This window comes from Micromys minutus (genome assembly GCF_963924665.1).
Source record: "Micromys minutus genome assembly, chromosome: 4".
NCBI lineage: Eukaryota > Metazoa > Chordata > Mammalia > Rodentia > Muridae > Micromys > Micromys minutus.
Genome location: NC_137973.1, coordinates 30295509 through 30309089, shown reverse-complemented (window position 1 = coordinate 30309089; position 13581 = coordinate 30295509). Strand labels below are relative to the sequence as shown.

Genomic DNA, 13581 nt, shown 5'->3' with positions numbered 1-13581 from the left:
CGGGGCGCACGGCGTGGCCCGCGGGGACAGCGGCGAGCACCACGCTCCGGGACACCCGCGGCACCCCAAGTGTCTGCGCTAGGTCTGTCCACCTGCTGCAGGCGCTGAGAGGACAATGCGCTGGGGCCCTTTCCGAGTCTCCTAAAGTCCCCTTCAGTCCTTACAGTGGGAAGGGAGGGTCATTCTGTTGTTTAGCGGGAAGACTTTCTAACCCATACATCTTAGTTAAAAGACAATTAGCTGCTCGGCCGTGCACTCCAGTCAGCACTTGGGTGCTTGGAGAGGTGGGGGTACGGTGCGAGCCGATGGAGAGGCTCTACCCTGGATGGCGTGTTCCGGAACCTATTCCTGGAATTAGCCGAGTCAGGCAGAGGGGGCGGGGAGTGCTTCCGCCCTTGCTAGGAGGGGCTGCATTGCAGGGGAGACCCAGCGGCCGATTCTGTCACAGACGAGGGAGAAGGCGTGAGGAGACAAAGCCGTCACATCCCCGACAGCTTCCTTCAGCAGCCTCCTCCTCTCCAGTCCAGAGCCGACCCCCGAGCCCCTGAGGCATTCCTTCCATCTTCGGAACGCCCTAGTCATTCATTGCTAACAGGTAACCTAGACGAGGGGCGGCTTCTCAAGCTCGAAAGACCCCGAGTGAGACCGCGGTGGGGGGGGGGGACAATTTAAGATTAGAGAAGGGGGCGCTATGAACAATGGGTAACTATTTGTTACTGGGTTTCTATCTGTTAAAATCTCCATCCATGCCTTATCATGGACCTAGGCATTCATTTCTAACACTTTACCTGTAATCATATCTCCGCATTTAGCTCTTCATATCGTGTATTCATTTTCCTATAATTTTTGCCCGGTGCATCTAATGGCTTCTGTCTAGTGTCTAGTTTTTTATATCTTCTCTTTCAAGCTATAATTTTTGCTACCAGTTATTTGGTGAATCTTTATTCCTACTGTAATTATTGTAGCCTTCTTGTGTCTCCATCCTCCTAGATTTTCTATCTCTTGAAGGGAGTTCTGGGGAGTAAGGTACTTTCTTTTAAAAAAAACATGAGATGCTATTGACAGTGATTGGAACCTTTAACAATCTCCCTGTCTCAGATTTTTGCTTCAAAGAGGCTTTAGGTAGGACAGGTGGGGGCAATTGTGGAATTAATTGCCCGATGGCATGCTGCAATCAGCTCACGGGAACTACTTATGAGAGCAAAATTGTTTTTGCCGTTCCTCCTAGTAAGTGGGGGAGATTGTGGCTAATAGGAAAATCCTAGAGCAACCTGAGAAAACCCAGAAAGCCTCCATTTTCATCCCCCACCATCTCTGCTTAGACAGCACAGCGGCATGACACAGCAGGCCCTGTGGGTTAGGCCTTGGATGCTCATGGGGGGATCTGGACAAAGGGTATTTGGGTGTGTCCAGGTAGCTTAAAGAAAGTGTATCTTTTAAATGTCTGTATCTATTAACCATCTTATCTCTAAGACTAGACAATGAAATTTAGAAGTTATTTTGCATAAAATAACTAGATAGCTCAAAAATGGTTGGCAATGGGAAACGTGTACTGAGCAAATTTGTCTTTTGTCACCATCGGGAGCCTTCAAGATAAGCAAACATGGATAAAAAGATGGGTGAGGAGTATTCAGGGAAAGGAAGGGGAGGCAGGCTGGAGAGAAAAAGCCTGTCTTCTTTATTTTAATGCCACATATGCCTTTATGTCTGTTTTCTGGAACAAATTTGGGTCTCTCTGTACATGTCTCTAGGCCAGTAGTGTAGCTAGAGATTTTCAGCCTTATAATATTTCACAAAATTTCCGTTAAATTGTTTTTATTTCATGTTTCATTTTGGTTTTCATTCATGTTTTTGGTTTGGGGGACTCTGGATTCACTGCAGCCCAGGCCAGGCTGAACCCACATCCCGCTGCCTCAGCCTCCTGAGTGCTGGATTATTACTGCCACACTGGACTAGCTTTTTACACTGGATAATAGTTCTGCCCATCCCTGTTACTTAGGCAACTTTTGCACATTACAGTTGTTAGTTTATCAACGACTCAAATTCCATCTTAGTCTCTGCTCACTTTATTTTTCAAGACAAGGATCTCTTGTAGTCAAGCTGACATCAAACTCCTGGTCCTCCCGCCTTCACTCGCCAGATGCTGGGGTCATAGGAACCTACCACCACACCCATCCTGCCATTCAGGTTAGAACCACAGAAAGCAGTCAAATGGAGATAAGAAAGTACTTTTTAAAAGTCCTTAGCTGGGCATCATGGCACGTGCCTGTCATCCCAGAACTCAGAGGCGGAATAAAAACAGCACTTGGGTTATACATCAAGACCTTGTGAAAGCAACAAAAACACAACCACATACAGAGTGTGTGTGTGTGTGTGTGTTTTCATGCTCACTGGGCAGCCCTGGTTGACTTGGAAGAGGTCCACCTGTGCCTGCCTCTGCCTCCCGGGATTAAAGGAGTGAGCAACTGTACCGTCCTCAAAATCCTTACTGGGGCGTGGCAGTGCATGTCTCTATTCCCGACTCCTGGGAGGCTGAGGGTACCAGGCTGCAGCTGGGGAGATGGCTCAGTGCTGCTCCAGTCCGAGGACCTGAGTTTGAACCCCCAGAGCCCAGATGAAGCTGAGCATGGGAGAGTGGCTGGGATTCCAGTGCTATAGCAAGAAGGAAGGCAGAGGAGACTCCTGAAGCCCACAGCTCAGCTTGCCTAGTTCACGAGGTCCAGCAAAGTAGGCAAGGACTGATGCCTGGGACTCACCTCTCAACCTCAGCATAGGCTCTCACAGACATCATAGACATAGACTTCTTTTTTTAGTGTATGCCAAGGGTGTGTTTGTTGCTGGAAAAGACGAGGTGCCAGATCTCCTGGAACAGGCCTTACCTGTCAGTGGGTGCAGGGAGCCCAAGCCAGGTCCTCTGGACGAGCCACCAGTGCTCTCGGCCTCTGAGCTGTCTCTCGAGCTCCTTAAGCATTTTTAAGGGAGTATATTAGAAACTGTGAGACCTGGGATATACACAAACGGGTTAGACCACCTACCCAGTTACTGAATAATCTAAGGTGTCCTCTAACTGTAACTTTTTTCATAGAGTGTAATGGCACACACCTTTAATCCAAGCATTCAGAAGGTAGAGGCAAGCAGATCTCTGTAGGGCCAGCCTGGTCTACAAAAGGAGTTCTAAGGTAGTTGGGGCTATATAGTGAGACTCTGTCTCAAAGAACAACATTTTTTTAAAATTTGTTTTTATTTTAATCCAGGTGTGGTGATGATGCCTGTAACGACCCTTAGCACTCAGGAGGCTGGAAATGGTAACTAGAGAAGATTTTGAGTTTGAGGTTAGCCCGGGCTAAACAATAACTTTCTAGTTAGCCTGGGTTACATAGCTAGACCCTAAGTCAAAGCAAACAGACAAACAAAATCCTTTTTTTCCCTAAGGGTTCTGTTTTTCTGCTTGTTTGTTTGCTTAAGAGCCTGTTAGGGAGTTTGAGGGCCAGAAGTTCAAGGTAAGCTTCTGCTACTTAAGTTCTTGGGCCAGCTGAGACACTGTCTCTGGAAAACAGTCTATTATATGCGGTGCACTAAAATAAGGTCACTCTGTAGGAGACTTACAAGGAAGGGTTTGTTTGTTTGTTTTTTAAGTCAGCTAACTAGGAGAAACCTGGTAATGCAATAAACATTCCTGTAAGCAGCGTCAGAGACTTCTAGACTTTTAGGGCTTGGTCTGTAGAATGCGTAGCCCCAAACCTAAGCAGGGATTGGTTCACCTAAAGGTGTTATAGGTGCAGTCATGCTTGTGAGCAACACATGTGCAGATTACTATGGAGATGATCACAGCTGAGTTCCTGGAACGATGACCTCACCTCTCTGCAAACTCCTTTGCTCCGCTTCAATCCCGACAGCACTCTTGTTAAGATGCTTCCCTGCTGAGTAATGTCCAGTTGCCAAGGGCTTATTCTGGTGCTTGAAAAAAGACAGACCCAGAATTTCCTTGTTTTAAACCAGGTGTCCTGGATCATGCCTGTAATCCCAGCATTTGGGAGATGGAGGCGGGGGAATCACGAGTTACATTTTAAAGCTAGCCTGAGCTTTGACACCTTGCTGAGTTTTTTTTCTTTTTTCTTTTTGTGGGGGAGAGGGTTTAGCCAGGGTCTTGCCCAATCTCTTTTTCTTTTCCTTTTTTTTTGGTGGTGGGGGGTTTAGCCAGGGTCTTGCCCAACCTGAACCTCAAACTCGTATTACTGAAACTCCTGCCTGAGCTTCCTGAATGCTGGGATTATAAATAAAGTGGCTAGTGTTTTTAACATTAAAAGGTCATGAGATGAAGTTAGCTAGAAGCACTTGGTGTTCTTTCCCAAGACTCAAGTTTAGTTTCCAGTACCCCTGCTGGTTCCTAAACCCCTGTAACTTCAGCTCCAGTGGAACCAACATCCTTGTAGGACATCAGCTTGTATACATATCATACACACATGTACACATAAATTAAAACATTTTAAATGGGAAAAAAGAAAAGCTGAGCCAGATGGTAGTGGAACATTCATTTAATCTCAGCACTAAGAAGCAAGAGGCAGAGGCCAGCCTCTTCTGTGAGTCTGAGGCCAGCCTGGTCTACAGATGGAGTTCTTGGCCAGTCAGGGCTATGCAAAGAAACCCTGTCTTGAAAGACAATTAAAAAGCTAAGGAGGTGGCTGTCTGGGTAAGCCCTCCTGTTATCTGTGCATAAGACCCTGACGTCATATTAGTTTAGACCACTGGCTGCTCTGATCTTCTAGAGTTCAATTCTCAGCAACCAAACAGTGGCTTACATCTGTAATGGGATCTGATGCCCTCTTCTGGTTTGCAGACATACATGCAAAGCACTCATACATAAAATATATAAACAAATAAACCTTAATTTGCAGAACTCTGGTGGCACATGCTTTAAAAAACAAACAAACGAAAAGGGCTGGAGAGATGGCTCAGTGGTTAAGAGCACTGACTGCTCTTCCAGAGGTCCTGAGTTCAGTTCCCAGCAACCACATGGTGGCTCACAACCATTATGGAATCTAATGCTCTCTTCTAGTGTGTCTGGAGACAGCAACAGTGTATTCATACAGAAAATAAATAAACCTTTAAAATAAAATTTACTTATAAAACAAAACAAAACTGAGTTCAGCCGGGCAGTGGTATTGCACATCTTTAATCTCAGTACTCAGGAGACAGAGGCCGGTAGATCTGAGTTTGAGGTCAACCTGGTCTCCAGAATGAGTTCCAGGACAGCCAGGGCTACATAGGAAAACAAAAAAACAAAAACAACAACAAAAAAAACTGCTGAAAAGAAAAAACAAAAACAAAAAAATCCCCGGTAGCCAAATAAAAAACTGGGTGTGGCTGCCCATATCTGTTGCCCTGACAATATAAGAGGGTACAGACAAAGGATCACCAGACTTGTTGGTTACCAGCCTAGCTCCAGGTTTAAGGGACTGGGGCCCATATTGGTAGAGCAGCACACCAGAGGCCCTCCCCCTTACCTTGCTCCACAATCTCATGGTGTGCATGCCCTTCTGTGTGCCTATGTGTGTTTACTCTTCCACAAGATTGGGTATGGGGTCTAAAATCAAGTGTGGAGTGCACATCTGAAACCTCAGCACTCCGGAGACTGAGACAGGAAGATTGTAAAAGTTTAAGGCCCAGGTGGACTACATTTTGAATAATGGACTAGCCAGGGTTACAGAGAAAGACCCTGTCTCAAGAAAAGGAAAAAAAAAAAAAGCCCAAAAATTCTGGACCTGATCATACATTCCTGAAATGTAGCACCAGAGATGCCTCAGCAGGAAGGGTTTGTGTTCAAAGCCAGCCTGAACTAGAGTTGAGTTTGAAGCAAGACTCAAAAGCCAGGGGCTGGAGAGATGGCTCAGTGGTTAAGAACACTGAGTGCTCCTTCAGAGGTCTTGAGTTCAATTTCCAGCAACCACATGATGGCTCACAACGATCTGTAATAAGACCTGATGCCCTCTTCTGGTGTGTCTGAAAACAGCTACAGTGTACTCACTCATACATAAAATAAATCTTAAAAAAAAGACGCAAAAGCAAGACAAAACATGTCACCTCGGCTGTGTCTACGGACTGTTTAGTCTCCACATTTCTTGTAGATTATGTCCTGGGTTTAGCTCTTTTCCTACTTTGTAGAGACATTTCACATCATTTAGGGACGTTTTGGAACCCACTTAAAGCCACGTTTTAGGAATCACAGGCTGGTAAGCGCTGATAGTGTGCTCTAGAAAGGCTCTCTGAAACTCTGGCTTCTATTTTTGGTGGTACTGGAATGTTCTTTTTGCTCCTTTGGGAACATTTAAACTAAAGCGTTTTGCCCTTGTTGGTAAGGGAAAAAAAGAAGCTCCAGACTCTACTAGTCATGTAATAGCACAGTATAGGTTGGATGAAAAACCAAGGGACTACAACTGATCCTTAAAACATGGAAAAGGATGTTGGGCGTGATGGTACATGCCTTTAATCCCAGCCCTCAGGAAGCAGAGGCAGGCAGCTCTTGGTGAGTTCAAGGCCAGCCTGGTCTGCATAGTGAGAAGCAGAGATTCTGTTAAAGTGCCATTTCTTTCCAATCTAAACTTAACTTCCTTACCTGTACCTCCAAATTCTTTGCTTTTTGTTGTCAGGTTTACTCTAGCATTGGGATTGAAGGAAAAAGACCCTAGAAAGATAGGCCAGAAAGACACAGTGAGGACTTGTTACACTAAAGAGAAATCTGTGAGAGTAGAAACGTGAAGGTGCATGTTAACATTTCTGTGGAGGGGTAGCTCCTGCATTACCGAAAAATAAGTGTGTTTGTTTTTTGAGACAGTCTATGTAGTTCCGGCTGTCCTGGAACTTGCAGGCCTTGGACTTAGAGACTCTGCCTCCTGAGTGCCGGGACTAAAAGTTTGTGCTACCACCACCCAACCTATCAGGTGGGTTTTTACCCACAGAGGAATTTTTGGTCTCTTAAAAGAGAGAAACACATAACACAGATATCTAGTCCATCTTGATCTGTAACGAAACTCAGTGGAGTTAGGTAAAAACGCAGGGTGCTGGAGACAGCTGGGTAGATGGCGCTCAGCTGCTCTGGGGGTAATATCCTGGAAGAGGTGAGTTTGTTAGGTTTTAAGGCAAGAAAAAAAAAGACCTTTATAGAAGCATCATGACTTACTGAACTACCTTGAAGAGCTCAGATATCTAGTCTGGGGATGTATAAGGTTCTTGACCAGCACATGCAAGGTCCTGCCTTTGATTCTCAGCACAATTAATTGATTAAGCAGGTCTAATGGAGCAGGCCTGTGATCCCAGTTACTCTGGAAGATTTCAAGTTCAAGGTTGAACCAGGCAACTCAGTCAAGATCTTGTCTTAAAGGTACAGAGACTGCTAAGGATATAACGTTAGAACATTTGCCTAGCACACACCAGCGTCTGGCAAACCCTCAATACCACACATAAACAGTGGGGTCAGACTTTGGAAAGCCTCACAAATCAGACCCAGAGGGGATGGCATCATACAGTTCCTGCCTAGCATGCATAAGGCCTGAAGTATATTACTGGAGTCAAGAACCTGGTTGAGTAGGCAGTATCTGGTCAGCCAGAGGTGGAGAGAAGATAGGAACCTGGTGGTAATGGCAAGAGTTCTTGGTATTCGTTTTAAAAAACTTGGCTGAGTCACCAGAGCACACAGAAAAGAACAACTTAAGCAAGGAAAAGCTCAGGGCAAGGAGCTTGCTCTAACATGAAGACTAACAAGTGATTTGCTCTTTCTCAGGGAATCATGAGGGACCCTGTGAGTAGCCAGTACAGCTCCTTTCTTTTCTGGAGGATGCCCATCCCAGAACTGGATCTGTCGGAGCTGGAAGGCCTGGGCCTGTCAGATACACCTACTTACAAGAGCAAGGATAGCAGCAACGTTGGCAAAATGGGCGGTCAGGCCACCGGAACGGAGCTGAAGAACCCTGAAGGGGACCCCCTCCTTGAGTACAGCACCTTCAACTTCTGGAGAGCTCCTATTGCCAGCATCCACTCTGTCGACCTGGACTTGCTTTAAGGCTGAGACTCCTCTCCTGTCCCTCATTGTCCTCTTCCCTCTTAAGTCCTTTCCTCTCTAAGCCTTCCACTTTAATCTTGTTCCCTCTATTGTGCTGGTGGTGCTGATGAATCTGCCAATTGAATTGTATGTTTGTATGTATGTATGTACTTATTTATCTATCTATCTATCTATTTATTTATTAATTAATTTATTTATTTATTTATCTGCCTACTCCGTTTCTCTCAAAAGCCCTCTAGGCATAAAGTCAAGGGTTTAATCAATGGAGTACCTGATAATAAGATTTCCTCCCCTCCTCCCCCGGCCCAGAGAATATTAACTGATCCCAGAAAAACCACCCTTATTCAAAGCACCAGAGTGAAGTATAGTTGTGCAAAATGGGAGACTGGTTTTTCTTTTTGTTACATTTTAATCAGCTTCAAAGATTACTTGAACCTCCCTACTTTTCTGCACCAGGCCAGGAAGCAAATTCTGTTTCAAGAAGTAGTGAGAACCTGGAAGTTTTGAGACTCTTTCTATACAACAAAAGATTTCTAAAAGGCTAAAATAAGTCCTGATGCTGCTTATAGTGCATTCTCTTCCCCGGAGACATGGAGGTCGTTCCAGGTGGAAAACGAGAGAACAGAAATGAGGAAAACAGCGTATCATTTCAGAGATGGCTCCTTGAATATCCAGCTCAGCTTCCAGCTGTGGGTTAGAAATGTTCAGAAAATCAGACTTGAGTCTTCACGGGAGACTTAACTATTAGGATACTTTCTAAAAGGCAACAAAATGTATCTGATCAAGAGAGAAACCAGGGAATTATTAGGAGAATTTATATAAAATTGTGATTTAGTCATGGAACAGGCAGAGTGCTTTGGTCCTCAGTGTTTTAGCTTTGTCTTCCTGTAGTTGCAGTATGTGATAGGAATCAGTGGTTCCTGGATACAGTTCTTCAGCTACTGTAAGACCATGAAATAAGCAGTTACATTCAGATCCTACCCCTGACCCCATCCCTTCCAAAGCTATTGCAACTGAATTGTGAAGCCATTTATTCATTTATGTAATAAAGACATTAAATCCTAAGTCTGGGGCTTGGTTTTCACTCATCCAGGGAAGTACTATAGATCTCAGAAGTTACTCATGCTTCGGAATCCAGTTTTTTCTTTTATCTTTCTAATATTTGATTTTGAAGAATAATTTGGGATTTGGGTGTAGCTTGGTGGTAGAAGTGCTTGCCAAGAATCTACATGGCCCTGCTAGAGTTCCTCTATACTCAGTCAGTGTTGAGTGAAAAGCCACGCCCCCTCCCGCCTATTAAGTTTTAAACTTCTGTGGTTTTGTATGGAGATCAGGCTGGCCTTGAACACAGAAATCCCCGGGTACTGCTGAGGTGTGCCACTTTGCCCAGTTTGTTTACTTAAATTTTGGGCCTAGCACTTAGGTCCCGAATTCGGGGATCTCTGCCCCCTACTGTGATTAAAGGCATGTTTGTTACTTATATTAATTTAAATTTTTTTTACTTTATGTGCATTAGAGTTTTGTCTGAATATAATGCTTGTGTGAGGCATTACAGACAGTTGGGAGTTGTTTTGTGGGTGCTGGGAATTGAACCGGGGTCTTAAACCCTGAGCTATCTCTCCAGCGCTGATTTTTGGAGGGTTTTTCCCTGGTTTCTCTCAGTCCTCTCATCGGTTAAAATGGTGAGTAGAAACCAAGATAGACTGTTTGGTAAATGAAGTGGCTAAAAAGATGTGCAATTTCACGTCCCATCCTCTTCTAGTCTTCCCCCAAAAGTTTTGGGCTTCTCACTGCTGATACAAATTTAGGACACTGGGAAAGTGTCCGGTCAGACAGGAGTCTGATTCGAGCGCATAACCAAGAATTCATAACCAGTGCAAACAGCTTCATCGAGGCGGAAGCAATATTCTACCCCAACTCTAAAGTTAGCCCTGCGGTGAACCAGTGGGAAGGTAGGATGCAAACGCCAGGACGCAGCAGTAACCCAGTTTCCCCGGAGCGGTGCACGTGTTGGCGCCAAAACTACCATCTGGGTCCGTCCCCTGCCGGAACTATGCCTCACGTAAGCCACGTAATCAATGATCCTGCGCCTCGCTAAGTAGTCCCGTTCAGGATGCCCTCCGTATACGCTTTTCCAGCTCAAGAGGTCCTCAGTAGGAAGAAATCGGACTCAGAGGTGCGTTGCGGTTCTGCGAGAAGGGCAAAGTGGCTTTGCTAACTCATTTCCTTCAGATTCCTCCGCCAGGACGCATAGTCACAGCGCCTTCACTTCCGGGTCCGCCATTTTATTGCCTCCATTTCTCCGCGAGGGGGGGTAAAGGCCCCCCAAATATGCATAAGTGAAAAGGCCAAAAAGTGAGGCCACTGGCAAGGAATCTTAACTAGAGAAAGAAACGGGACCAAACTGGCGGGCCCAGGGAGAGCGAAGCCGGCAGCGCTCCGGACTAGGTGAGGGGGAAGGACACGCGGGGTTCCGGAGCGTCCGAACTGCGATGGAAGGTGCCGTGACAAGTGGCCGGCCCGGCCCGGACCTGTGGGCGCCGGCCTGGAGACTGCCGGAGAGGGGGTGGCGGCGGGGGGAGAGGGACCAAGAGGAAGGGGATGCTGTCGGGAGGAAGGGGAGGGGACTGGGAGGTGAAGGGGGTGGGTGGAAGACCTGGGGCTGGGGAGCTGGACTCCGGGAAGCCCAGGCCACATGAGGTGACCACTAGGGGGCGGCGTGGAGCAGGAGTCCAGGCTGCCGCTAGACTCAGACTGGGGCTCCCTCCCTCTTGCAATTTGGCGCCCCGGAGTTTGGCATAGTGCTGGTATGAAAAAACAGGGATATATCACTAAGGAGGAAGTGGGAACTCTTTTTCTAACTCCTGTAATATCCTGAAGCTTTCGTAAATTCATAATCTGAATAAGAGCAGTCATGGTTTTACAAATCCAGTTCTTCACACAGATGCTTGTACAGCTGGCTTCCCAATGGGAATGTGGGGGGGGGGGGAGAAAAGAAAAAGAAAGTGGGGGGAAACCCCATAGACTGCGAATTCTTTAATTGCTCTTTCCCATTAGTGTGCACCTGTTCTCACAGATTTCCTCCAGGCGTTATTTTGTTTGTCTCTCTCTTCCTATAAAGACTTTTCTCTAGTTTCCGTCTCAGTATTTGGGTAGTTCAGATTGGTTGCCTCACAGATATCCTCTAACCTTAGCCCCTGGAGTGCTGGGATTACTGAGGTGAGCCATGTTTTTAATACATGCTTTGAAAAGAGAAAACCGGGCTGGAGAGATGGCTCAGTGGTTAAGAGCAAATCCCAGCAACCACATGGTGTCTCACAACCATCTGTAATGAGATCTGATGCCCTTTTCTGGTGTGTCTGAAGACAGCTGCAGTGTACTTATAATAAATAAATAAATAAATAAATAAATAAATAAATAAATAAATAAATAAATCTTAAGAAAAGAGCAAACCACCACACCCAAGTTATAAGCAAAAGTTATTATTCTTTGGTAGTGGGCTGCTTTGTCAACTGCTCAGGCACTCCATGATTATTAAAATATGCCCTGAAACTTATTAAAACTAAGTAAGCACTCGATACTTGGGAAGAGGAGATAGAAAGATCCAAGTGTTCAAGGCCAACCTGTGCTACTTGCCCGGGATTCAATTCCTGGCACAGAGGGACTAAGAAGAGGATTTAAAATATTAGGGGGCTGGAGAGATGGCCCCAGAGATCCTGAGTTCATTTCCCAGCAACCACATGGTGGCTCACAACCATCTGTAATGGGATCTGATGCCCTCTTCTGGTGTGTCTGAAGACAGTACAGTGTCCTCATAAATTAAAATAAATGTTTTAAAAATAATCTGAGGATACAAATTAGACCAGCTCTTATGTGAATTTTACGTAGATGCATAGCCAGTAAGGGAGAACAGTTCCCCTTTGTAATATTCAGGATGCTGGTGTTGTCTAGGTTGGGCAAGTGTAATGTAGCAGATAGGGCCAGCAAGCCTGACAGCCTTGAGTTTGATTCTTAGGATCCACAGAATAGAAGGAGAGAACCAACTCCTGTGGGTTGTTCTGTGACCTCTGCATGCTGCATTTTTGAGTAAATAACACAAAGCACACAAACAAATTACTTTTAACTGCCTGTGTTATTTTCTGGTCTTAGGGCTCTACCAGCCTTTATGTATAGGGACCTAGAAGAAGGACCCACCTGTCTCCCCATAATGCTGTTTTTTTACTTAAAATATTTTATTACATTTTGTGCACACACACACCATGACTTTCATGCATGTGGAGCTCAGAGGACAACTTAGAGGATGTGGGAACTGGGGATCCAACTCAGGACATCAGGTTGGCAGCATACATATTTCACTGATTCCCAAAATTGTCATCTTCCAAATGCATTTTACTTTAGGTAGATGCTGTAGGTTAAATCAAGAGTGTCAGGGCAGGAAAGAAGAGCCACAAAGAACAAATTTCTAGAAAATAATTTTTACCATAATGTAAGTAGGAATCAAAGATAGAAGACACATTCCTGTCAAGTAACCAAATATAAGAACTGTCTTCCCATAACTCTTGGCATTGGGTACTTTTAGAAGGTCCGGCACAAACAACTCCACTCCCTTGTTGGTCTTGTGACTCTTAGGTCAACCTCCAAGTCACCATCATCCTGATTCAGTTTCCCAGAGTGCTGGGATTATAGGCAGATGTCATCATGCTCAGCATGACTTCATTTTTATTATGTCACTCCCCCCATGCTTGTTTCTAAAGTTTCCTCTGAAGACAGCTTTGATATATCTGGCGCTTTGATCTCAACTATCCCTAGTCACATGATGATCTGTCCACATTGGTCTGACCTGATCCCATTCATATTGGGAGAATGACATGTCTAGAGTTAGTACCAATAAAACCTTCAGAACCATGTTTAAGCGTGAGATGTAGAAAGAGTGGCTTTTAGGTCAGGCCTGCCTGGAGTCTGTTCTTGCATTTGAGTTCTATTTCTTCTGTGGGTTGGGGAAGTCCTAGCATCTCAGAAATGCTCTCTGTCTTTTGTTGTATTTCTACAGAACGTTAACAGCCAATAATTAAAAAGCTTCATAGAAACACAATCAACAGGGACAAAAATTTAATGAAAACTGGCTTGAAAGTGAAGCATTGTTTATAGAGGTACTCCATGAGTGATCAGTGTCCAATACCTTTTAATTATTAGGAGGCACTGCTTGGAGTGTGCAGTGGTAGGGCATGTCTAATTATCTTTGTTTAAAGAGACTAGCTAGTCGGTACAATTAGGAGCATGTGAGCCCAGGCCTGGGAACAGGAAGCAGCACTAACAATTCTAGGCCCCACCAGCTTGGGTCATCTCCTAAACACTGCCTCTTAGAAATACATTGTGTGAATACCTTGTAAAAGATGCAAAAGAACCAGCAACTTATAGCTTCCTTCTACAGAAACACTATTCAGAAATCTTCTCTGTATGTTAGCTCAGCTTTTGCCCATTAAGCAAAAGTTAGAATCTTTAGCTCTCTGGGCCTACTGCATCAA

General features: G+C 45.1%; 1 protein-coding gene across 1 annotated transcript; it reads left to right on the top strand.

Moving 5' to 3' along the window:
* Positions 1-2: 2 nt before the first annotated feature.
* Positions 3-9121, top strand: MLLT11 (MLLT11 transcription factor 7 cofactor). Its single transcript, XM_080915288.1, has 3 exons — positions 3-82; positions 420-595; positions 7778-9121. Exon 3 carries the CDS (start codon positions 7784-7786, stop codon positions 8054-8056), a length of 273 nt encoding a protein of 90 aa, XP_080771414.1. The 5' UTR covers positions 3-82; positions 420-595; positions 7778-7783; the 3' UTR covers positions 8057-9121.
* Positions 9122-13581: the final 4460 nt, after the last annotated feature.

Excerpts from the sequence above, each read along its gene's own strand:
- MLLT11 (XM_080915288.1), top strand. The coding sequence starts at position 7,784 with ATGAGGGACCCTGTGAGTAGCCAGTACAGCTCCTTTCTTTTCTGGAGG.